The sequence below is a fragment of the Schistocerca gregaria genome, chromosome 2, assembly GCF_023897955.1.
Source record: "Schistocerca gregaria isolate iqSchGreg1 chromosome 2, iqSchGreg1.2, whole genome shotgun sequence".
In the NCBI taxonomy this organism is placed as follows: domain Eukaryota; kingdom Metazoa; phylum Arthropoda; class Insecta; order Orthoptera; family Acrididae; genus Schistocerca; species Schistocerca gregaria.
Window position 1 is genome coordinate 737764676 of NC_064921.1, and position 23764 is coordinate 737788439.

Consider the following 23764-nt stretch of genomic DNA (forward strand, 5'->3'; position numbering starts at 1 on the left):
TCTTAGTTCTGAATCCTCCTCCAGAAAACGTAGAGCAATTGTGGCTTTCATTGTGCTATATTTTTTAGACATACATAATTGGTATGTAACAATGAAAATAAGCAATTAGTGATAATGTAATGTAAATGTATATATACAAAAATCTGCTCACCAAGTGGTAGCAGGGGAACACACTCCGTGTGCGTGTGCGTGTTCATGTTCCTGTGTTCTTCTCCCACCACTTGGTGAATAGATTTTTTTTCTTTTGTTCTCCCGTTTGTGTGTGTGTGTGTGTGTGTGTGTGTGTGTGTGTGTGTGTGTGTGTGTGTGTGTGTGTGTGTGTGTCCATTGACAGATTAAGGATATGGAATTTTCAGCATTTCTCTTTGTTGCTGCAGGACTCGCCCCAACATTCATAATCAGTCATGTTTTGTGGTTACTTTTTTCTCTTACGGTGAGTTTAGCTTCTTCTTGTATCATTACCAAGTGAGGCGATGTGTGTCTCAGGCACTGACTTTTGCATTTGGGAGAGTTCAGTTCTCCATCCAGCCAACTTGATTTATTTTTTCGTGATCTTTAAACAAATGGCCTTGCTGCAGTTAATGCACCGCTTCCCGTGAGATCACCGAAGCTAAGCACTGTTGGATGTGGTCGGCACTTGGATGGTTGACCTTCCAGGCCGCCATGCGCTGTTACCAATTTCGGGGTGCACTCAGCCTCATGATGCCAGTTGAGGAGCTACTCGACCGAATAGTAGTGGCTTCGGTCAAGAATACGATCATAACGACTAAGAGAGCGGTGTGCTGACCTCACGCCCCTCCTATACGCATCCTCCACAGAGGATGACACGGTGGTTGGATGGTACCGGTAGGCCATTCGTGGCCTGAAGACGGAGTGCTTTTGTATACATCACTTTAGACAAGTGTTGAAATGATTCCTTTGAAAATATCATTGCAGATTTCTTACCCCATTCTCATCTAATTTGCGCTTGTGGTCTGTCTCTAATGACCGTACCATCAATGAAACTGTAATCTCCAATTTTCTTCCATTTTTCTTGTATCATCTTGATTGTCCAATCTGTCCCTTACCTCTTCTTATATCACATTAATTCATTAAAAAAATTTTGCATGTGAATTCTATTTTTCATTGTTAATGCTTTTCCTTCTCGTACATCTTTTAACTTATTTACCACACAATGTATCTAGGACCAGTATAATTATCTGGATCTATGTTTTTTGGATCAAAACAAATGTAAAAGTGTGACATTCTCAAATGCCAATAATAATAATTTAAGTATCCAAGGTAACTCATTTTTCCCCCTCATTCAGTACTCTGATATTAAAATTGTTAAGGCTTTCGTGACCACTTGTTGTATTGGCTTCTGTCTCGGGTTCTTCAACCGACGTTCATCTAATGATTTTTCTGACGTTTCGCCAGCACGAGTAGCTGGCATTGTCAAAGCTTCACACTCCATTGCCGGTGGTGAAGTGGAGCCGAGCTCGCGGGCGCAGACTATATGTACCTGGTGTGCCAACGTCCGAGGGCTTCTCCGCGGTCATTTCCGGTGCGGTTCTCCTCTTGCTACCTGCAACAGTCGTTCGCTGCAGTACGGGAAGCCAGGATCCGTTGATATTCTCATTTCTCTATTTGACAGTACATAGTGCTGCAAAAGAAAAGGGGAAAATTTGAAGTAAATCTCACATATGTAAAAAAACGAATTTAGTGGTTTTTTGTTGAAAGAACACTGCAAATCACATGGCATCAAGTGTCATAACTACAACACAACAAAGTTAACTAAACAATGTTCTGGAAGTGAATACTGAGATTTTTCATGGTGCTTTGAAACAAATACCATGGGAATTGCAGCAGTTTCATGATAACTGTTGTTGAGCAAGTGGGATACACTTGGCTTTTGAGGTCACCCCACAAGAAAAATTGCACACAGACAAATCGGTGATCTTGGAGGTCAATGAAAGTCGCCAAACTAGAGCTGACAAATATGATGCTTTGGCAGTATGAATCAAGGATCTGTCTTGCTGGAACAAGGTGTTATGAACATTGAGAAAGTTTTGAAGTTGTGCTACAAAAGTCTTGAGCATATCCACATATTTACATTGCATCCTCTCACTTATCCTCAAAGAAGTAAGAGTCCATTACACCCTTCATTGTTACAGGAGATCAAACTCTAATATTTATGCTGTGTAATGGCTATTCATCCATTCCTCGGTATCTGAAATTCTGGTAGTTTACATACATGCTCAAATAGGAATAAACATAATTTGCCAACGAAATTGGGTTCCTCATTAATCTTTCTCATAATTCTTTCACAAAATTGTCGCACCATGTGGTCCAGTGGCTTCAGTTACTGTTTAATATGAATTTTGTACAAGTAACACAGCAGGTCATCGTGGGGTATTTGACAAACTGTTGTTCATCTCTGATTTAATGTAACCTCATGTTTTCTTACCAGTCACAGTGAAATCAGAAATTACCATGATCAGGGAAAACACAAGGAAGGACAAGGCTCCTCTAACATACATCATTTATCCCTTTGACAACAAACATTTTATTTATTTATTTTTAGCTGCTCTTTAAGAAAAACAGGTAGGAAAACTGCAAGTTAATTTGCCTATGTTCAATTTACAGACTTGAAGGCATTAAAATGGTGAATGACACAGTCACTGAATTACAATAATAATGACTTCAAACAAGATGTAAGAAAATAAAACTTTAACAACACTGGCCTTTAAAAAAAATTAAAGACTCGCTAATAAAAATAACTAAAACTGAATTATAGATAAATTGCTTCAAGCAAGCTCAAATATAATACATTAGGCAGTCCCCCACCCCCCAAAAAAAGATAAATGTTAACTAGTTAACAAGACATGACAATTTGCCTTTCAGTTGACCCAAACACCAAATAATTTACAATAAAATTTAGAACAAGGTTACAGCATGTATTAGAAAGAACAAGAACATTAAAGGGAAAATTCCGTATGCTATGCCAGTTAATCCTAGTTCTATTGGCAAACAGCAAAATTTCACTTTCATTGTAAGTGAAATAACATAAGGTACTCAACTTGAGCACAGACAGATAAGGCTCACAACTGCAAACAATAGCAGCATGAGCTAGTAAATACTCGAGAACCGGCCACAATCAAGCCAGGCTCAAGTGGCAAGAAGCTGCCAACATGGAAAACCCTCTTGGCAACTGAGTAGGTACTGTTAAAAATGTCTCACTGTATTACACTGCAAGTGAAAGTTATTGTTTAACCACAATTGCATTTAGAGAACATTTCCAATAAGGTCGTATGCCCATGGAAATAAGCTTTGCAAAAAATGAAAGATGTAGAAGAGGACTACTCAATGAGAGCTGTAAATTCCTCCAGGAAGGAATATAAATAGCTACTTACTAAGGTTCTAGCAATTAGCTGGTGGTCATAACAAACTTAAAGGGCTGGATAATAACAACACCAGAGAGCACACTAGCTTGTAAAACATACTGAAAACAAACATTAAAATGCAGAAGCATGTTTGTGGCAAATTAACACAAGTCACTTCCAAAAACTCACAGAGCAGACAGGCAATAAATTGGTCCTAGAATCACATAGGGTCAAATAGAAAAGGACTGTATGACGACATAATGAACGTAAAGAGGAACATCTGCTCAAATGGCTTGCAGACCACGAACTCAGTGCACAGAGCTGAACACACCGATATGCGTGGCATAAATGAACCAGACCTTTTGTCTTCTACACAGTCCTGGCAAAAAAGAGTGAACAACGACCTGGAAAAGACATGCTGATCCCCACCGTGTGTCCATCACTCAGAGCACTGCCACGGGCCCCAGCTCCACACTGTGTGAAGGCTACACCTAAACTGCCACACTGCTGTTCATAGCCCCGGATGCCACTCCAGTGGTCACTTTTGAAGAAGTGTGGCCGGGACAACGATAACTGCACAAGGGAGTAATACACACCACCTGGTGAGATGCCAACTAGAAGTTATCAACAGGAGAAGGTGAAACAAGCCGCCACGGCTCGACCTCCCCCACTCAAGCCAAAAACCTCACCTTCATTTTTTAATGAGAATAGGAGGAGAGAAATGAATCACTTATCTGGATTTTTATTTGCCTTTCATATACTTTCAAGATTTTTCCAGTCACCAGGTTGGGCACTAGCTGATTAAAGGGACTTAAGGTCTTAACAATGGCGTAGGGTCCCACAAACCTGGGAGCAAGCTTCCTGGTAATACCATACCCTGATTACCACCCATGCCAAAATTCCGAACAAAAAACTTGTCCCCAACTCAGCCACAAATGAGTCTCCTTCCCTGATAATAGCCTCTCTCTTAATGGTGATGGACTAGGTCGATACTTTTCCTGGATCTATCACAGTTTTCTTTAATCAGACAAGTGGTAATCTGCTCAGACTACAGATTCTTTATATTCCACAAATTAGCCAGGCAGAATTAAGGGAGTAAGAAAATATTAAACCAACAGAGACTGCATTAGAAGCCTCATACTGGGGCAAATGGAAGGCAGCATTAATCCAAGGCATGGAAATGTCCCATTTGGTGTCATTCTTAGTGTGATAAATAATTTAAGCGGCCTTAAGATTACTATTAACTGTCTCAGAAAAGGAAGGTTGAGGGTAATAGGAGGTGCATAATGCCATTGCCATAACAATACTGCTTAAAATCTGGTGACACAAAGGCAGGGGCATTGTCACTGATAAACACCTTTGGTTAACCGAACCTGGAAAATACTCGAGTTAACTGACGAATAGTTAGTAAGGTGGTAACGTCTGTACTTGGTAAAAGCCACATAGAACGAGAAAAAGCATCAACAACAACTAATGTATAACAGTTCCCAGCTTTTGTTTGAGCAGGGGACCCACATAATCAATTAATGCTTTTTCCACAGGGCTCCGCTTTCATTCAGAATGCAGTAAGCCTTTACATGTGTTGGGATTGGGATAGGCCATTTTGCAAGAGACGCATTCCTGAACCTATTGATGAATATCCTTGTACAAGGATGGGCATGTAAGACGAACACAGACCTAAGCAAGGGTTTTAGAGAGGCCCAAATGCCCACCTAATAAGGAACTGTGAAAAATGCAGATGGCATTAGTTCAACAGGTAAACAAATTTTGGGCTGGTTAATATCCCAACTTCACGACAAAGTATACCTATTCAGAAGGAGTAACCAGGAAGTTCCTCATCCGCCAACAACCGCCTTTTTATAGGTCTGAAATATGGATCTTGCTCCTGCTTATTCCTGAGATCAGAAAATAATTGATGTATCTCAATCAACATTTTAAAAACAGAAGACCTGATGACTGAACAACATTTCCCGGTCATGGGTGCTCTCGTCAGATGTGCAGCTGAACATGTCAGCTGCACGGTGAAGCTTGAAACGAAAGACAGATATATGGATTACCCACGTCCATACCGCCAATGTTTCTTGGCAGCCCAAATCCTAGCTCAAGGGCTGTCTGTCTGTCTGTCTGTCTCTAGATCAAATTCTCTATGTTGAATATAAAATAAAAATTTTCAAGACCCATCAGAACAGCCAGAGCCTCGCACTCATACACCAAATACTTAAACTTTAGGTCCCACCAATGTTCACAAGGCAGGAGCAACAGGTCATCTCCGACCTGCATCTTCCAGTAAAAGGACTGTGGCCACCTTGGTGTAACATGTGCTAGTCTGGAGAATGAATCTCTTCTCAAAATTAGGAATGACTAATACTGGTGGGTTAGTTAGAGCTACCTTAATCACCTCAGATGCGTCCTGCTGGCTCTATACTCATACAAATTCGCATCCCGTCATATGAAGATCATTAAGGGGGCAGCCAACTGAGCGAAATTAAGGACAAACTTCTGAATGTAATTGTCCGTCCCAATAAATAGGATGACTCCCCCTTTTTTTTCCTAGGAGGTGGAAATTACCCAAGGTCAGAAGTACGTTCTTGATCGATTCTGATTCCATCTTTAGAAACCAGATGTCCCAAAAAGGAAATTGCTGTAATGGACTTGGAATCTTCACCCAAAGGTATTTGATAATAAGCCTGATTTAAATCAAGCACAGAAAAATAGGAGCCATCAGTAAACCAAGTAAAGCAGATATAGAGATCCAGAAGGGAAATTGATTCCAATATAACCTTTCCATTGAAGAACCTATAATTAACAACTGGTCTGTAATCTTTGCCCTGTCCCCTAGGCACCAAAAATATAGGTGAGGCATATGGAGAAGTTGAAGGTCTAATTAATCCATCGCAAAGCTTGATCTCAATCTTTTGCTTTAAAATCTTAATTTTAGATGGTGACATGAGGGACTAAGCATTTTGTTGTATTCGTTTTGGCCTCACTTAAATAGTTCCACTTCACCCATTGTGTTACTACAGATGAGTATACAGGTGTGGCCAATAAGGATAACTTTGCAGTGTTGTTGAATATTCTTCAAGATTGTTCAAGTGTCTGAAATCTAAATTGGAGCCATTGAAGAGATCTCATGTCATCCACAGTAATATAATCGTAATGCATTTCAAACAGTAAAATATTCATTAAGATGGACGCCTTATACAATCTCTTGGAAGTGTACTGAAATTGTAATTATTCAGTCTAAAATTGTTGGTTTGCTCTGTAGGCTGTCGTGATAAAAAAGACAAAAGTATTTACAGAATGAAGATTTTCAAATTGTATGTGAAATACACTTGAGGATACTTTATCTGTGTGTAAAGCTGAAAATAATTTGTTATGAAAAGCCCTGAGCTGGGCTACAGCAGCCTGTTATGATTGCCGTGTGTGTGTGTGTGTGTGTGTGTGTGTGTGTGTGTGTGTGTGTGTGTGTGTTTCCAAAAAAGGGACATTTTTGTGTGAAAGCTTAAATGTTTAACAGCCTTTTCACTATGCCTGTCTGTTTATTATTATTCTGTTCTGGACTTTCTATTGTCGGAAAGAATTTTTATATTTTGATTCTAAATTGCGTATGATATCCTCTCCTTTTAGATCCAATTATCTTATTTCTTGTGGGCATGAATACGCTTTGCTGCAATTCTGCAGCCTCACCTATCATTGATAGTCTATATAATTAATAATAATAATATTTCTCACCAGTTGTTAGCACAAATGAGATTACATTATAAACAGGTGTCAATAACGTGATTTTATTCTCTTGTACAGACAAAACAAACAAAATTGATGAGCAAGCCTTCAAATGCCCAAGAACCTGCTAGGAAGAGTCCACTTCCTTTCGTCCAGTGGTTCGAGAAGGAAAGGCCAGCAATGCAGGAAGAGTTTCCGGATATGAATTCCTCCGAGTTGACGAGAGAGGCTATGAAGCGATACAAAGAAGTGAGACAGAAACAAAAAGAACAACAACAAGAACAGGTGCAGCTTTCAGAGATACAAAGTTTTCCATTTCACGCATCGTATGACACAAAAACATGAGGTTAAAACCCTCTGCTAGCAAATACAAAAGATGTAATCCCTCAGATTTCCTTCATAAATTGATTGTTTACAAGTTTTTGGGTTTTCATTAATAGCTGTTTATATTCCATCCAAACAGGAGCCTAAAAGAAATCTGTGCTTGGCACCCAAAGTTGTTGAAATTTCCTGAAAGAAAAACAACAACCACAAATACAAAAACTTGTAAACCATACAAAATATATCTTGCAATATCATCATATGTTGAAAAAATGCATCTCAACAAAAGTAGAGTATTTGAATTTCATACCAGTTTCATTTTATACAGATGAACATTAATAAAAATGACGAACTGCAGGGATGGATTCCTGACTGGAAATTGAGGAAAGAAGGCCCTATGAACATGTGTCCGGAAATGCATTGTTGCCATAGTAGATGGCACTGGTGAATGAAAGTTCTTCCGACCGCATGCTGTGTGTTCCTTATGTGTTACAGGCTGTGTGACTGGCGCACGTACTGTAAGCAGTAGAATGTCAGGCACAAGGTTAGATGGAGTTTTTTGTATGGCCAAGCAGTCAAGAGGCAGCATGGTTACACCAAAACCAGTTTGCATTTTTGGCCATACACAAATACCATCTCAGCTTGTTCATGACATGAATACCAGACCATTTTGCCGCTTACAATGTGCTAAGTCAGTCACATAGCCTGCAACACAAATGGAACCCATGGCACATGTTCAGAGGAACTTTGTCATCAGTGCCATCTACCGTACCAACAGTGCTTTCTGGACATGTGTTCATAAGACCTTTATCCCTCCATTTCCAGTCAAGAATCTGTCCCTGCAGTTCATCGATTTTATTAACGCTCAACCAGAAGGTGTGTTAGTTGTTTTGTGTTTAGTTGTGGAATATAATGGGGAAAATTGTGTGTGTGTATATATATCATTACCTTAACATTTTGCTGCTAAAACCACACTAAGTACCCGTGTTACTTATTGCTGTCTTATAAGTTATATACCACTGCACACATTTATTATAATACTTGTACTGTACGATTTCATTGCTATTATTTGCACATAATATACTATTGATATTGTTTGCTACTTAAAATTTGAAAAAAAAAACATTAAAAATTTTGGAAAGATTAAACACAGTGCCACGGCAAGTTAAAGGCATGTGCTGTTTCACCTAGCTCATTTGTTGCTTTATGATAGGTCAGTGCTTATCACAAGACTCAAGAAAATACACATTATGCAGGCAGCGTGGAAGTAGGGGGAATCAGCAGTGCCATACAAAGTAATATCTCAAAAATGCATGCAGACAGCACATGCAGACAGCATTTCCTGATGCAAACTAAAATTGGACATGAAATTCTCCATAACACATTCTGGAACGTGGCATGCTTCACTGTGGTATCTAGAGCTTATGTTTCCGTAATTTAATTACAAATTAAAGTAGATTCAGTGAAATTATTACCTGTTGTCTGCTTATATATCTTTTTTGTGTACTTGTCTCTACTGTAAACTGGTGCAAAGAAGTATTAGCACTCATTTTTGGCATATGCAGGGTGATTCAGCTGCCCTCCCCCTGCTGACAGTGTTTTATGTAACTGACATTGTTACATCTGTCCTTTATCAACCATGCATGAGATTTTCATATTATATTGCTTGCTACGTGAGAACTACTATTCCTACAGAAAAAATGAAAAGCAACTTTTTCTGGAATATTTAATATAGTTAACTTTGTACCAGGATATGTTTTTGCTAGAGGCTGTAGTTTTTGAGTTATTCAAGAAAAATGTACAAAAATGGCCTTCAAACACACCCCCACTCCATTGCTCATTAGTCAGTATCTCTAGTATGTTGAACATGGCACTCCCTCACTGTACAAAAATTTGCGGCTGGTGAATTATTTCCAACATTTGATATTTTTTGGTCTTCGTTCACTGGTGTTTATGCCACCGCCTTAGTCGAGCACTTACAGATTGTAAAACAGATATTTGTGTAAATTTTACATAACAGTTTTGTGAATTTTAACAGCATAAAATAAACAGTTACATTGTTGTATTAGCCAGGCCATCTGACTACAAATCTACTGTGCTCGTAAGGATTAGGTTTGGATGGATTGAATTGTCACCGTAATTAGTTTGAGCATAACATTTACAAAAGTCATTTTTCTTTCAATACTCACAGGGACACGTTTCCATTAATGATATTAGCGAAATAGCTGACTATGCTGGTGGTGCAATATTTCAGTCAATAGAGTCCAAAAAACGGCAAATATCAGGAATAGTTTGTGTTTCGAAAATGTTTGTGGTGATAGGAGGTGGTGCCACAAACAATGTACTAGAAATACTGACCGGTGAGGGATGAGTGTGGAGGTGGAGGTGCATTTAAAGGTCGCTTTTGCATGTTTTTCTTGAGTAACTTGAAAACCATGACCTTCAGTGAAAACATATCCCAGTACAAAATTTAATTACATTAAATCTCCTCCAAAAAGGTTCTGTTCATTTTTTCTCTATTACTAATAGTTTGTGCTGGCGAACAAGAGGATATGGAACTCTTGTCATGGTTTATGAAGACAGACATAACACTGCGGGTTGCATAATATGACAACAGTAGGGGCAGCTGAATCACCCTGGGGGGGGGGGGGGGGGAGGATATCATAAATGACCTCAGCTTTATAACTTAGAGATACTTAAAACTTGAGCAATTACCACTTCTTTTCAGAACATTATTAAAGTAAACTGGATGCCTAACCATATTTCACAGCTTATCATACTCTGTCAATTTCATAAATTGTCTTGTTAACTGGCAGGGCATAAAAATAACAGTTAATTCGGTATCATCCAGTGGTTTGTCAGTATCAACAAAGCGTGGTGAGAGGTAAATGGTGTATTAAAAAAATCTTGTTGTTGATCTGCCCTTTCATGACGCCTTAGATACTCATTAAGAATGAAATAGTCATTATCAGTATTGCCTGGTGGGTATGTAAGTATTATCTTGCAGCATTAATTTAATTTCTGTGTTATTCATTGTTTCTGTATATGCTCTAAGAGGCAGAATTTTGGGAAGGAATGTCTTTCTTTTTGTTTCCTCCAGAATGGTGAATGTGTGCAGAAGCTAGGTTCTTTTGAGAACTGGTTTGAGGAAGAGAAGAGTAATTTGCAGAAGGAATTTCCAGGTGTGACACAACAAGAGTTAGCAACTGAGGGTCTTAAAAGATATCGAGACCTACTGCAGAAGAAGAGGAGGGAAGAAAAAGAAAAGGAGGTATAGTGTAGATTTTCTTCTCAGCAATATCGCCTATTATTTTCATTTTTTGTACTAAAAACAGGTAACCACTACACTTGATACTGTATTCTGTATCAAGCACTTGGATTTGTTTGTGCTGTTACTGAAACTACTTTGGTATAAGTCAGTATGTAGCTTAGCATAAAATAGTGTCAATGTGTCAGATTGCTGAAAAATTAAGAGCAACAAATCATTAATAGGGGGAAAATGACAACAGATCAATAGAGGAAATTTGGGGGAAAATAAAGATACAATAACACCATCTTTTGAGTAATTTTTGAGGACCCAACTTTTTGTAGGGGAACGGTGGTGCTCATCATTAGGGGTTTCCTGAGGTGAAAAATTAACTACTTTTTTCAAATATGTTGTGTAATATTACTAGTTATAGTTGAATTCTGCTTTCTTAAATTTCTGTCCATTGTTATTGGGGTAATAATTCTTATTCTTGGTTTGCTGCAAATATAACTTTAGTAATTAGGGACTTTTTTCACATGGGAATTACACTGCCAAGACTTTTAAGTTTGGCCTCCTTTATATTAATAAAACCAGAAATTACATCATCCTTCACAAACATTACAGGCACTGATTCACATCTGAAGTGACACTAAACTGAACTAAGACTGGAATGAAACTGTTTTATGTGATCACTCCCACACAATCTTAAATAGTTTTTAAAGAATTGCTTGTATTTTTTACACTATTGTGAACAGCAGGTTAATTAAGTCACAGTCATTAGTCAATGTCTTGTAAAACGTTACACACATTGTCAGCTACTGCACATTAAATGTATTTTTTTGTTGTAATTACAATTTAAAATATATGATGACCTCTCTGTTTAAATGGCTCGTGTATCATTTATCAACAGTGTTTCATTTAATGTTTTAATTACAGAATAATTACTTCCAAGTGTTGTATTGTTAACATTTTTTTGTGTTTGTTGTATCCCAGACAAACCATTTAGAGTGAGGAAACATTGAGGTGCGATTCTGGAACTATTGACATGCCAACAGTTGTAGAACATTCTGTAAACAACTAATTCGAGTAACAATATTGAATCAGAAATTGAGAGTTAAGCTGACATCAAACAGATTTGAAAATAAAGCCTTGATAGAAGGAAAAATACAAATAGCCAAAACAATATATCTATAGGATGTGCAAGAAAAATACGTGACTATGGCATCAAAAATTTTACTAGGCCTGGTATTGGTCATTTCAATAAGTGCTGTCCCACTTTGTCACATTACAAACTGAATCAGATTCTGTAAATTAAATATGGCTTAGCATAAAAATAACTGCTCGTAGAAAACTGTAAAATACTGTTGAGGCACATTTATTGGGCCGTTCAATAAGTTATGCAATTTTTTCTGAAAGCAGATTGGTTTTATCCTGGATTCCAGTAAAGCATATTATTCCCCGCTGTTTTGGCTACAAAACTCTGTTTCTCAGCATAATCTCCATTTAATGCGATAGCCTTACAGCACCTTACTGGGAGGGCCTATATGCTCTTATGAATATCACCAAGAATTGGCAGCCAGGCGACTAGTGCGAGTCTTGGTGTTCTCGTAAAGTTAAGTCATTTTAGATTATAAAACATATAGTTTATTACTGATTATGTGGTAAATAGGTGTATTAGTGTGCCTTTTAAGCGTACCATTAAAGGTTTCATTTTTCTTTACGTAATATGGCAGAAAATGTGAAAAGATCATAGTCATATTTTCTGTTTATGTTTTGCCGCAGCAAATCTATAGAATTTTGTTGTCCAGCAATTTAACTGTAGCATACCTCTTCATTATTTAATTCACATTTCCGGAAAGGAGCATAAAGTTTTAGTTGTTCTTTCAGAAACTTTGCACTGTTGTTTTTGTTTACACACAGTTGTGTATAGGCCAAATTTGTGGAATCATATTTTTGTGTTTATCTGTAATTTAACTGACATATTCTTAATAAACTATTATGTTTATCATGCGTGAAAAATGCTTGAATTGCTGTAGAATTGTTAGGTCGGGGCTTTGGTGTGACGGGTGCTGTAGTTTTTTCCATGTAGGTGACTGTAGTGGCATGGGAATAGGGGAAGTAAATGAGACTCATCAGTGGTTTTGTAGGATATGTAGTAGAGATAGGAGGATACTAGAACAGGAGGGGAAAATTGCCACCCTTCAGGCTGAGTTAGGCAAGGCCATAGGAGATCTTGGCAGGTTTAGGAGGGAGAAGGGTAAAGAGAGGTGGGAAGTAGCAACAGACGGAACAGGCCTAGAACGTGGAAAATAGATTTGGCCTGTTGCTTCAGTTAGAAGCTGGTGAGCCTCGAGCAGTTGTAGGTGTAGAAAGGGCACAACAAACTTTCAGCAGCAAATTGAAAAGTAAGAATGTAGGGAAATCAGTAAAGAGAAAGAAAGTGTTTTTGTTAGGTAGTTCCTATGGAAGAGGTGATGGCCAACTTTTGCAGGATGAATTAGGATGAGAATACCAGGTCTCCAATGTTTTTAAACCTAGTGCTGGTCTGGAGCAGGTGACAGAGGATTTAGGATCACTTTGAAAAAATTTCACTAAAGAAGACACTGTCGTTATAGTGGGTGGGCCAGGTAATAGTATTGACAGAGATCTTGCTGGGTACAGTATAGAGTGTGACCTGGCAAAGATTGCATCAGAATCGGAGCATACTAGTGTTGAGTATGTATCTGTTCTTGGGCGCCATGACCGACCACATTTGAACTCTTCCATCAAGAGAGTTAATTTGAAGTTGCAACAGCTGCTTTTTGTCGGGTGCAGGGTCACACTGGTGTAGTTGCTGTTGATTCTTGCAGTAGGTGGGATTAGACGAAGCATGGCCTTCACCTCAACAGGAAAGGGAAGGGTAAACTGGCTGGGAAAATAACAGGAAAGTTAAAGGGTGGAGGCACTGTTATGACTGATAAAATACCAGTGGTTATAGGGTTCCGGAAAGACCCTTTTTTAGGGTGGGGGGGGGGGACAGATAAAAAAAACAAATTTTAAGAGAGGTTAGGACTGAGACAAACCTTCAGTTTGCGAAAGAAACCAAAAAAACATAATTCTAACTTATTACATCAGCATAAACAGCTATTGGTTAAGAATTTTCAACAATCAGCAGATATTTCAACTCTACCCAATTTTAACTCATTCAGTGTGAAATGTCAGCTATCTTTATTGCATCAAATGAAGAGGGACAAGTGGCATTAAGAGTAAATGATACGTGGTGACAGATGTGTATAGTGTTGCAGAACTTTTTAACAAATATTTTATAACTGTTACTGAATAGATGGGGTTGTCAGGTTCTGTAGATGCTGCTATGGAATACCTCAGACCAGACATTTCAAGTAACTTCCATAATATGAATTTGACCCTCACTACCCCAGAAGAAATAATGTCCATCATAAAATCTTTAAAATCAAAAATATCTAGTGGGTATGATGAAATATCAACAAAATAACTTCCATAATATGAATTTGACCTTCACTACCCCAGAAGAAATAATGTCCATCATAAAATCTTTAAAATCAAAAACATCTAGTGGGTATGATGAAATATCAACAAAATTAATTAAAGAATGTGATTCTGAGTTAACTAACATATTATTACAAAAAAATAAATTAAGCTATCTGTGTAACCAGTCGTTTATCAGTGGAATATTTCCTGAATGGTTGAAATATGCTGAAGTTAAGCCACTGTTTAAGAAGGGAGATAAAGAAATAGCATCAAATTTCTGTCCAATTTCACTGTTGCCACCACTCTCAAAAATTTTAGAAAAAGTAATGTACAATTGGCTTTATAACCATCTTATCTCAAATAACATACTGTCAAAGTCGCAGTTCGGATTTCTAAAGGGTTCTGATATTGAGAAGGCTATCTACACTTACAGTGAAAATGTTCTTAATTCATTAGACAAAAAATGGCAGACAACTGGTATATTTTGTGATCTGTTAAAGGCATTTTACTGTGTAAATCACAGTATCCTTTTAAGTAAATTAGAATATTGTGGTTTAACAGGAAATGCTGCAAAATGGTTCAAATCTATGGCAGGAAACAAAGGGTGTTGTTAGGAAAGAGACATGTATTGTGCTATCAAGCAACATCCATCCATCTGGGAACTAATTACATGTGGGGTCCCCACAAGGTTCCAGTTTAGGGCCCTTACTTCTTCGTATGTCTATCAATGACCTTTCATCAGTAACATTACCAGATGCCAAGTTTGTTTTGTTTGCCAATGATACAAACATTGCAATAAATAGCAAATCAAGTGCAGTCTTAGAAAGATCGGCTAATAAAATATTTGTGGACATTAATCACTGCTTCCCAGCCAATTCCTTGTCACTAAACTTTGGAAAAAAAAACCACGCTATATGCAGCTCAGAACTAGTTAGGGGAGTCCCACAAGTATATACCTAGCATACGATGACAAGCATATAGAAGAAGTGGACAGTGTTAAATTCTTGGGATTACAGCTTGATAATAAATTCGACTGGGAGGAGCACACCACAGAACTGCTGAAGCTACTTAACAAATCTCTATTTGCAATGTGAATTGTGTCAGGCATAGGGGATATAAAAATGAAAAAGCTGGCATACTGTGCTTACTTTTAGTCCATAATGTCATATGGGATTATTTTTTGGGTAATTTGTCAAGCCAAGCTAAAGTTTTCCGGTCACAAAAATGTGCAATTAGAGTTATATGTCGTGTGAACTCGAGAACATCCTGAAAAGATCTGTTTAGGGAACTAGAGATTCTAACTTCTGCTTCCCAATATGTTTATTCCTTAATGAAATTTGTCATTAAAAATATATCACTTTTTCAAACCAACAGCTCAATTCACGGAATCAATACTAGAAGTAAGAATAATCTTCACAGGGATTTAAAGTCACTTACTCTTGTACAAAAAGGTGTGCATTATTCAGGAACATACATTTTCAATAACTTGCCAGCAGCTGTAAACAGCTTAACCACCAATGTTATATCTTGTACAGACATCTTTCATTAACCTGACACATTCCACATCATTACGAAGTGTCGTATTCATGATCTATGGAACAAGTATTAATCTAATCTAATCTCTAATCTAATCAGTTTAAAGAGAAGCCTAGAGGATATTTTGGTGGCCAACTCCTTCTACTGCATTGATGAATTTCTCAGTAGAATCAACTGATTTTGTGTGTGTGTGTGTGTGTGTGTGTGTGTGTGTGTGTGTGTGTGTGTGTAAGCAACTTCTTCACCATTTCAGTGCAGTAATGTGTTCATTGTAAATAAGTATTGTAGTAGTTCTATTACATGTTTATTACCTTGTAAATAAAAAAAAACTTTTTTTATTTTAAATTCAGTGCATTAGGGTTTGTAAAATGATTCTTTCATATAGGGTTTATTAAAAAAAAATGACAGTCATTCCACTTGGGACTTGTGGAAGGTACATTAGCTTATTTGTTTCAGTTGTAAATATTTGTCATGTATTATTGTTTTTCTGACATATTCTACATCCTGGAGGACCTACTCATTATGGATCAATAGGAATGAAAGTAAATATAATCAAATCTTTACTGGTCGACATTGGAGTCAACATCTTGCTGCATCAATAACCTCTCCATCACCACATACTGCTTCCCATGGAGTGTATTCTTTATTATAGAAGGTGTGAGATAGTCTCTAGGGTCCAATGCCAATGAAGTTTTGTGATTCCTCTTGAGTGCACAGACTTGAGACCTTGCATTGTCATAAGGAGACGTTCATTTGCATTTTCGTGATGATGAAGACGCTTCCTGAATTTCTTGAGGGTAGCACAATTCACTTCAGAGTTCGTTACATCATGAGGAAGGACATGAAACACAATAACCTCTTCGGGGTCCCAGAAGACCATTGCCGTGACTTTACCAGCTGAGTGTGCAACTTTGAACTTTTTCTTCATAATTGAGGTAGTGTGGCACCATTCCATGGATCGCCATTTTGTTTCATCACCTGAGATGATATTTGTTAAATATTGTCATGATCAGCCCCATAACATGCAAGCAGTTCTGTGCAGTTCTGTTAGGCGATGAGGAACTCAGCAGGCACACACCTTTGAGTAGTCCAACTGGTGGACGAGTGTCAGCACTACCAAGAGAGACATCTAGTTGTGTGATGAGGTATTTGATTGTGATGCATTGATCACCTCGAATGAGAGTGCCCACATATTTTAACATTACAGTTCGTAGTAATAGACGGCAAATCATCGAGTAAAACTGAAGTGATATCAGGTGTTCCCCAGGGAAGCGTCCTGGGACCTCTACTGTTCCTGATCTATATAAATGACCTGGGTGACAATCTGAGCAGTTCTCTTAGGTTGTTCGCAGATGATGCTGTAATTTACCGTCTAGTAAGGTCATCCGAAGACCAGTATCAGCTGCAAAGCGATTTAGAAAAGATTGCTGTATGGTGTGTCAGGTGGCAGTTGACGCTAAATAACGAAAAGTGTGAGATGATCCACATGAGTTCCAAAAGAAATCCGTTGGAATTCGATTACTCGATAAATAGTACAATTCTCAAGGCTGTCAATTCAACTAAGTACCTGGGTGTTAAAATTACGAACAACTTCAGTTGGAAGGACCGCATAGATAATATTGTCGGGAAGGCGAGCCAAAGGTTGCGTTTCATTGGCAGGACACTTAGAAGATGCAACAAGTCCACTAAAGAGACAGCTTACACTACACTCGTTCGTCCTCTGTTAGAATATTGCTGCGCGGTGTGGGATCCTTACCAGGTGGGATTGACGGAGGACATCGAGAGGGTGCAAAGAAGGGCAGCTCGTTTTGTATTATCGCGTTATAGGGGAGAGAGTGTGGCAGATATGATACACGAGTTGGGATGGAAGTCATTACAGCATAGACGTTTTTCGTCGCGGCGAGAGCTTTTTACGAAATTTCAGTCACCAACTTTCTCTTCCGAATGCGAAAATATTTTGTTGAGCCCAACCTACATAGGTAGGAATGATCATCAAAATAAAATAAGAGAAATCGGAGTTCGAACAGAAAGGTTTAGGTGTTCGTTTTTCCCGCTCGCTGTTCGGGAGTGGAATAGTAGAGAGATAGTATGATTGTGGTTCGATGAACCCTCTGCCAAGCACTTAAATGTGAATTGCAGAGTAGTCATGTAGATGTAGATGTACAGGAGTCACAGCTGTGTGCGGCTGGCTGGCATGTGGGAGATTGGACAGCTATGCACAACTTTGTTGTGATGGTGACAGGCACAACGCCCAATGACTCACCGCACTTCCGTTCACTGCCAGGTCTCCATAGACATTCTGCAAGTGCCTATGATTATCTGCAATATTATGATTTTCTGCCAAATGAAACTCAGCAACAACTCTCTGCTTGGAATGTATGTCCATTACAGACCATTTTGAAGACTATGTATTGCACTGTCATCTATCAGAACTTCGTGAAACCGTAGGGACTGAGGCAGGAATATTCCATGAGTCCCACAGAAAATTCCACATTTTTAACTGAAATTGGCCAAGGGGAGAAAAAATTCTGTTGCCTTACTTATTGGATGCCTCTTGTATAATCACAAATTGGTAGCTTCATTTAAAAGCAACCAGAAAGAAGAAGACATTTTATTCTGCAAAGACATTATTCGTGTAATGTTACAGGGTGAGCATGACTACAAAAAAAATTAAGGAAAAATCATTAATTACTGTCTTTGTTTCTTCCATTGTGTGCTCTAGCTGGTTCATGCTAGCAAGAATTATTTGCTCATACTGAAGTATAAAACGTAACACCTGATGGTATCAAATCCTTGCACATCTGTACCAAGACTTCTGCAGCTTCTTCATTTTCGTCGTTGTCCCTGCAACTACCATTATAACATATTTTGACATGTTTATTCCAGGAGCATCATATGCTCTTACAAATAGATGCAGTAATACACAAATTGCTGCTGAAGTGCAAGATAGTGTTTTCCTGTTCATAAAATACCTCATAGTTTTCAGTTTTCCATTACCATTGCTATTAATACAGCAGTGCTGTCATTCCCTCTTTGTTCTTTTCACCATGCTGACATTTTCCTCCTTAACAATGTACATGTTTTAAGGATATCAATCGGAAAAGATCGAGTTTCATCAGAATGTCACTGTTTATGGAATTACATGCTCTTACAGCAGCGTCCAAGCATCTTTCTTTGAATGTTCCTCATTTACTATGACACAAATTCACTTTATCTACATTTGTTCTGATAAGAGAACTTATAACATTATTCTTAAACTCACCCAGCAAATTGTTCAATACACAGAATCTTCTGTCGTAATTCAAGTGCTTTCTAAGCTGTTCCTTCACAATACATTTCCATCTATAGAACTGATGGGGGTATCAGATCTTGCAGTGCTATCCAAGTGCTCAATAATGTGTTGAGAATAGGCTTGAGCAGTCTTATTAACACAAAATAGCTGAAGGGAAAGAATCAGTTGCTATAGGTGACTTGTCCATATACAGCAAGAAAAGAACAGAATAAACATACAATAAATGAGTTACAACTCCAAGGAGTGAGTGATAAACATTAACACAGTGTTCCAAGTGGCGGTTGATGCCATTCATTTGTCACCACACTGTCGCTCAGCTTTCGCCACAACAGCATCTCTGGATGCCACGAACGGAACTAATACGTGCAACCACAGCAGTCAGCGGTCCCTACAGGAGCCCCCATGGTGAAAACGGAGCATCTTCTCTGAAATGGCCCGGGAAGTAGACATGTTGTATGTAGCAGATGGTGCACATAGGCTCTGCATTGCCTTGTGGCAATGGGGCTGGAAGACAAGGTGTCTCTACCTTGTGTGTAGCTCTTGACCACAAGGTGGGTGATGCCTGCTTGAAAATGTGAACGAGCTTCCCTCTGCCAAGAGACACGGTGGCCTCTTTTCCATTCACTGTGGTAACCAGTGTGTGCGTGCGCGCGCACACGCGCGCTAATGCACGCGTCTCTGCGCAGGTTGTGTTGGGATCGAGATAGGGTGTTTGCAGTGGTGGCTTGACTCAGTTTGTACATAACATGATGTGCAAACAGCTGTCAAGGTTTGTAGGTTTGACGTGATTTACATGTTCCCATAACTTGCGAAGGAAATCTGGTTGTTCATCTGTTTCTGACAGTAGGCTGGCATCAAATAACTCTCCTGGTAGGCACAAAGTATCACCATAAACCAATTCCACTGCTGAGGACTCTATATGTGGTTTGTACATGGCTCATAGGCCCAGCAGGACTATGGGCAGTGCAGATATCCAGGGCATCCGGTGGCACGTTAGTGTATCCTTCAGTGTTCAGAACCAACATTCCACCATGCTGTTGCTGGCCAGATGATAAGTGGTCATCTTGTGATTGATGTAGCCACAGAACTTCACCAACTGTGCAAACAAATCTGAATCAAACTTTCGGCCTCTGTGGGTAGTCATATGGAGCAGACAGCTGAACCTCACCAGCCAGATCAATGTGAAAGTGGTGGCTAGTGCGTCTTTGTAGATGTTGTCTGTAGCTACTGCCTCAGGCCATCATATATACTACCTAATATTGTGAATATATAACGTGGGCCATCTGACAGAGGAAGTAGTCCTACCATGTCAAGTTGAATGTGGGTGAACTGTGAAGAAGCATCTGAGAACTATCTGATCAGGGAATGAGCTTGGCAAATGACTGTGCAAAGTTGGCAATGCTGGCAAGTTCTCATCCACTCGTGGCAGTCTCTTCCTGTCCATGGCCACACGAACTGCTGAGATACTTGCTTGAATATTGTTCAGACTCCACGGTGACAAAGATTATGCAAGGCCTCAAACAATAGTCAGCAAAAGGCAGCAGGGACGAAAGGTAGTGATCTGCCATGTGATGCCTCACAATATAATTTCATGTTCTTGCTGGGCTTGTCAACAAGCTATAACTTGAGTTCTGCAGTGTCATTGTGCAATAAGGTATGCAGTTTGGGCTGTTCTTTTTGTGGCTTGGCAAGCACCATCATTTTCACAGGCCATGGGACACTGGCCACTCGAGCGAGAGTCCACATCACATAAGTGATGCCTGATATTGGCGCATTCCCGTAGTGTACTGGCTAATGAATTCCAATTGGGTTTACTGCCATGGGGAACAAGTGTTGATGTTTTCCCTGATGGTGTTTGCTAAGCATTCAGTGTATATCACGAACCCTCTCACCTCAACCTCAACCTACAGTCAGATGTACTTGATTGTATATGGTTTAAAGTTCCCAATCGTATGTGCTCCATCTTTACAGGGAAGGTGATAGCTTGTGCGAAAAATTAGCCAGAAGCTGCCATGCCTTGTCCAACCATTGGTGGAAGTCTGCATCAATGGCTGGCTGACTGGCATTTACCATTACTGCCAGTGGAGCTTGGGGCATGTCAGCACTGCTGTTTGCGGTACCTCTTTTGGCTGTTTTAAAAGCCTCATTTGTACCCTCGGTCCAATGCACAGAAGAACTGCTCTTAACTTTGGAACCAGTGTGTTGTTCTTCAGTGCGTGGTAAATGCCTGCGTTAAAAATTGAGCTTTCCTAAGTATCTGTGTAGATCTGTTATTGTAGACTGTTTAGGTATTTGCAATATGGCTTCAACATTCTCAGTGAATGGTAATGAGCCTGCTGAAGCTATTCGATGAGCCAGGAATTCAACTTCTGGTTGTCCAGACACGCATTTCACCTTGTTCAACACCTCACTGTACTACTTGAAACACTCAGAAACTTCTCTCGGGTGCTGATGATGTTGATCTGTGGACAGAGAGTACACTAACATGTTGTCCAATTAGGCAAAACAAAAGGTTAATGTGTGCAAGACAAAGTCGGTAAACCACTGCCAGGTTTGTGCATCATTACTCACATACAACCCAGATGGTGTAGTAATTGCAATTTTCAGAATGTCCTCAGTTGCCATGTGTTCTAGAACATGGAATGAGTTGGTTGGCGTTCATAAGAAGTTTGAAATCACCCTGGCTACTGTCAAACAAGTGGCAGCTGCTGCATGTTGTTGTTGTTGGAAGCAGTTCAGAGAGTCATGTACCTGTGGTACTGGTACCAAGGGTACCTCAAATATTATTTGCTCTTGTGGATCCTGTCTCCTTTGCAGAAAGTATGGTATCTGTTATTATTCATCCACTTGACTGCAAGTGACATTTCAGTGGTAAATCTGGGCGCCCTGTACAGGGTGGATGGGGACCAAGAAGGACTCAGGGTGTTGTACTGACCCCTCAACTGACAAGTTTGAGGTGCTGTCTTTCACTGAAACCGAGCCAGTGGGGAGTATTAAAATCCTATTGGTTAACTGCTGAAGCACTCGCAACAAAGTGCCAGAGTTTGAAATGCTCCTGAAAAGCAGTGTAGCTCACATAATACTAGGTAGCTGATTGAAACCTGAAATTGATAGCAGTGAGAGTTCCGAGGAAGATTTAATTGTATATTGAAAGGAATGGGAAATGGAGGTGGTGTATTTATTGCAGCAGACAAGAAACCACAAATCCGAGATTGTTTGGGCAAAAGTTAGTACCAAGGATGGGCATAAATGATAATTGGTCCTTCTATCACCCACCAGATTCATCTCCTGGCGTAACCGAAAACTTCAGGCAAAACCTGATTTCCCCAGTCATACTGTAATCATTGGTGAACACTTTAATTGTCCAACAACCAAGTTCACAGTTTTGTTATTGGTGACTGTGATAAGACATTCTGTGAAACATTACTAAATGCCTTCTCTGGAAACTAACTAGAGTAGATAGTTTGGAACACCATTCACAATGGAAATACACCAAAGAGCCAAATAATAAACTGGTACACCTGCCTAATATTGTGTAGGGCCCCTGCGGGCACGCATAAGTTCTCCAACACAATGTGGCATGGACTCAACTAATGTCTGAAGTAGTGTTGGAGGGAATTGTCACCATGAATCCTGCAGGGCTGTCCATAAATCCGTAAGAGTACGAGGGGGTGGAGATCTCTTCTGAACAGCACGTTGCAAGGCATCCCAGACATGCTGAATAATGTTCATGTCTGGCGAGTTTGGTGGCCAGTGGAAGTGTTGGGTGAGGGGGAGGGGGGGGGGGGGTGTCCATGGATTCATGAGGCTGTCTCCATACCTGTACACACCCATCCGCACGATGCAATTTGAAGCGAGACTTGTCTGACCAGGTAACATGCTTCCAGTCATCAGCAGTCCAATGTCATGTTGATAGGCCCAGACGAGGTGAAAAGCTTTCTGTTGTACAGTCATCAAGGGTACACAAATGGGCTTTTTGAGTCTCAAAGCCCATATCGATGATGTTTCATTGAATGGTTCACACGCTGACGCTGATGGCCCAGCATTGAAATCTGCAGCAATATACTGAGTAGTTGCACTTCTGTGGTTCACACGCTGACACTTGCTGATGGCCCAGCATTGAAATCTGCAGAATATACTGAGTAGCTGCACTTCTGTCACCTTGAACGATTCTCTTCAGTCTTCGTTGGTCCCGTTCTTGCAGGATTGTTTCTGACCGCAGTGAAGTTGGAGATTTGACGTTTTACCGGATTCCTGATATTCACGGTACACTCATGAAATAGTGGTACAGGAAAATCCCCATTTCCTTTCTACTTCTGAGATGCTGTGTCCCATCACTCAAGTGCCGTCTATAACACCATGTTCAAACTCACTTAAATCGTGATAACATGCCATTGTAGCAGCAGTAACTGATCTAAAACCTGTGCCATACACTTGTTGCCTTATATAAGCATTACCAACCATAGCCTTGTATTATACCTGTTTACATACCTCTGTATTTGAATACGCATACCTGTACTAGTTTCTTTGGCACTTCAGTGTATGTTGGATTTAATGGCAACAAATAGATCTGATGTCTTTTAGGATGTCCACATTGAAAATGGTATCAGTGACCATGATGTGGTTGTGGCAACAATGATTACCAAAGGACAAAGGACAACTAAGACAAGCAGAAAGATATGTATGTTCAAAAAACTTGGTAAAAATCAATAGTGTAATATCTCAAGGAGGAACTTCAAACCTTCTGCACAGGACAGGAGCTTGTAGAGGAACTTTGGCTCAAGTTTAGAAGGA

General features: G+C 39.5%; 1 protein-coding gene across 4 annotated transcripts in view; it reads left to right on the forward strand.

The window, feature by feature from the left end:
- LOC126334894 (WD repeat and HMG-box DNA-binding protein 1-like) overlaps window positions 1-23764 on the forward strand; it is a 207963-nt gene that overhangs the window by 148165 nt on the left and 36034 nt on the right. For all 4 annotated transcript variants that reach the window (XM_049997594.1, XM_049997595.1, XM_049997598.1 and 1 more), the window contains 2 exons: window positions 7164-7370; window positions 10507-10677. In XM_049997594.1, the coding sequence (XP_049853551.1) occupies window positions 7164-7370; window positions 10507-10677 (378 nt within the window). The remainder of the gene's footprint in view (window positions 1-7163; window positions 7371-10506; window positions 10678-23764) is intronic.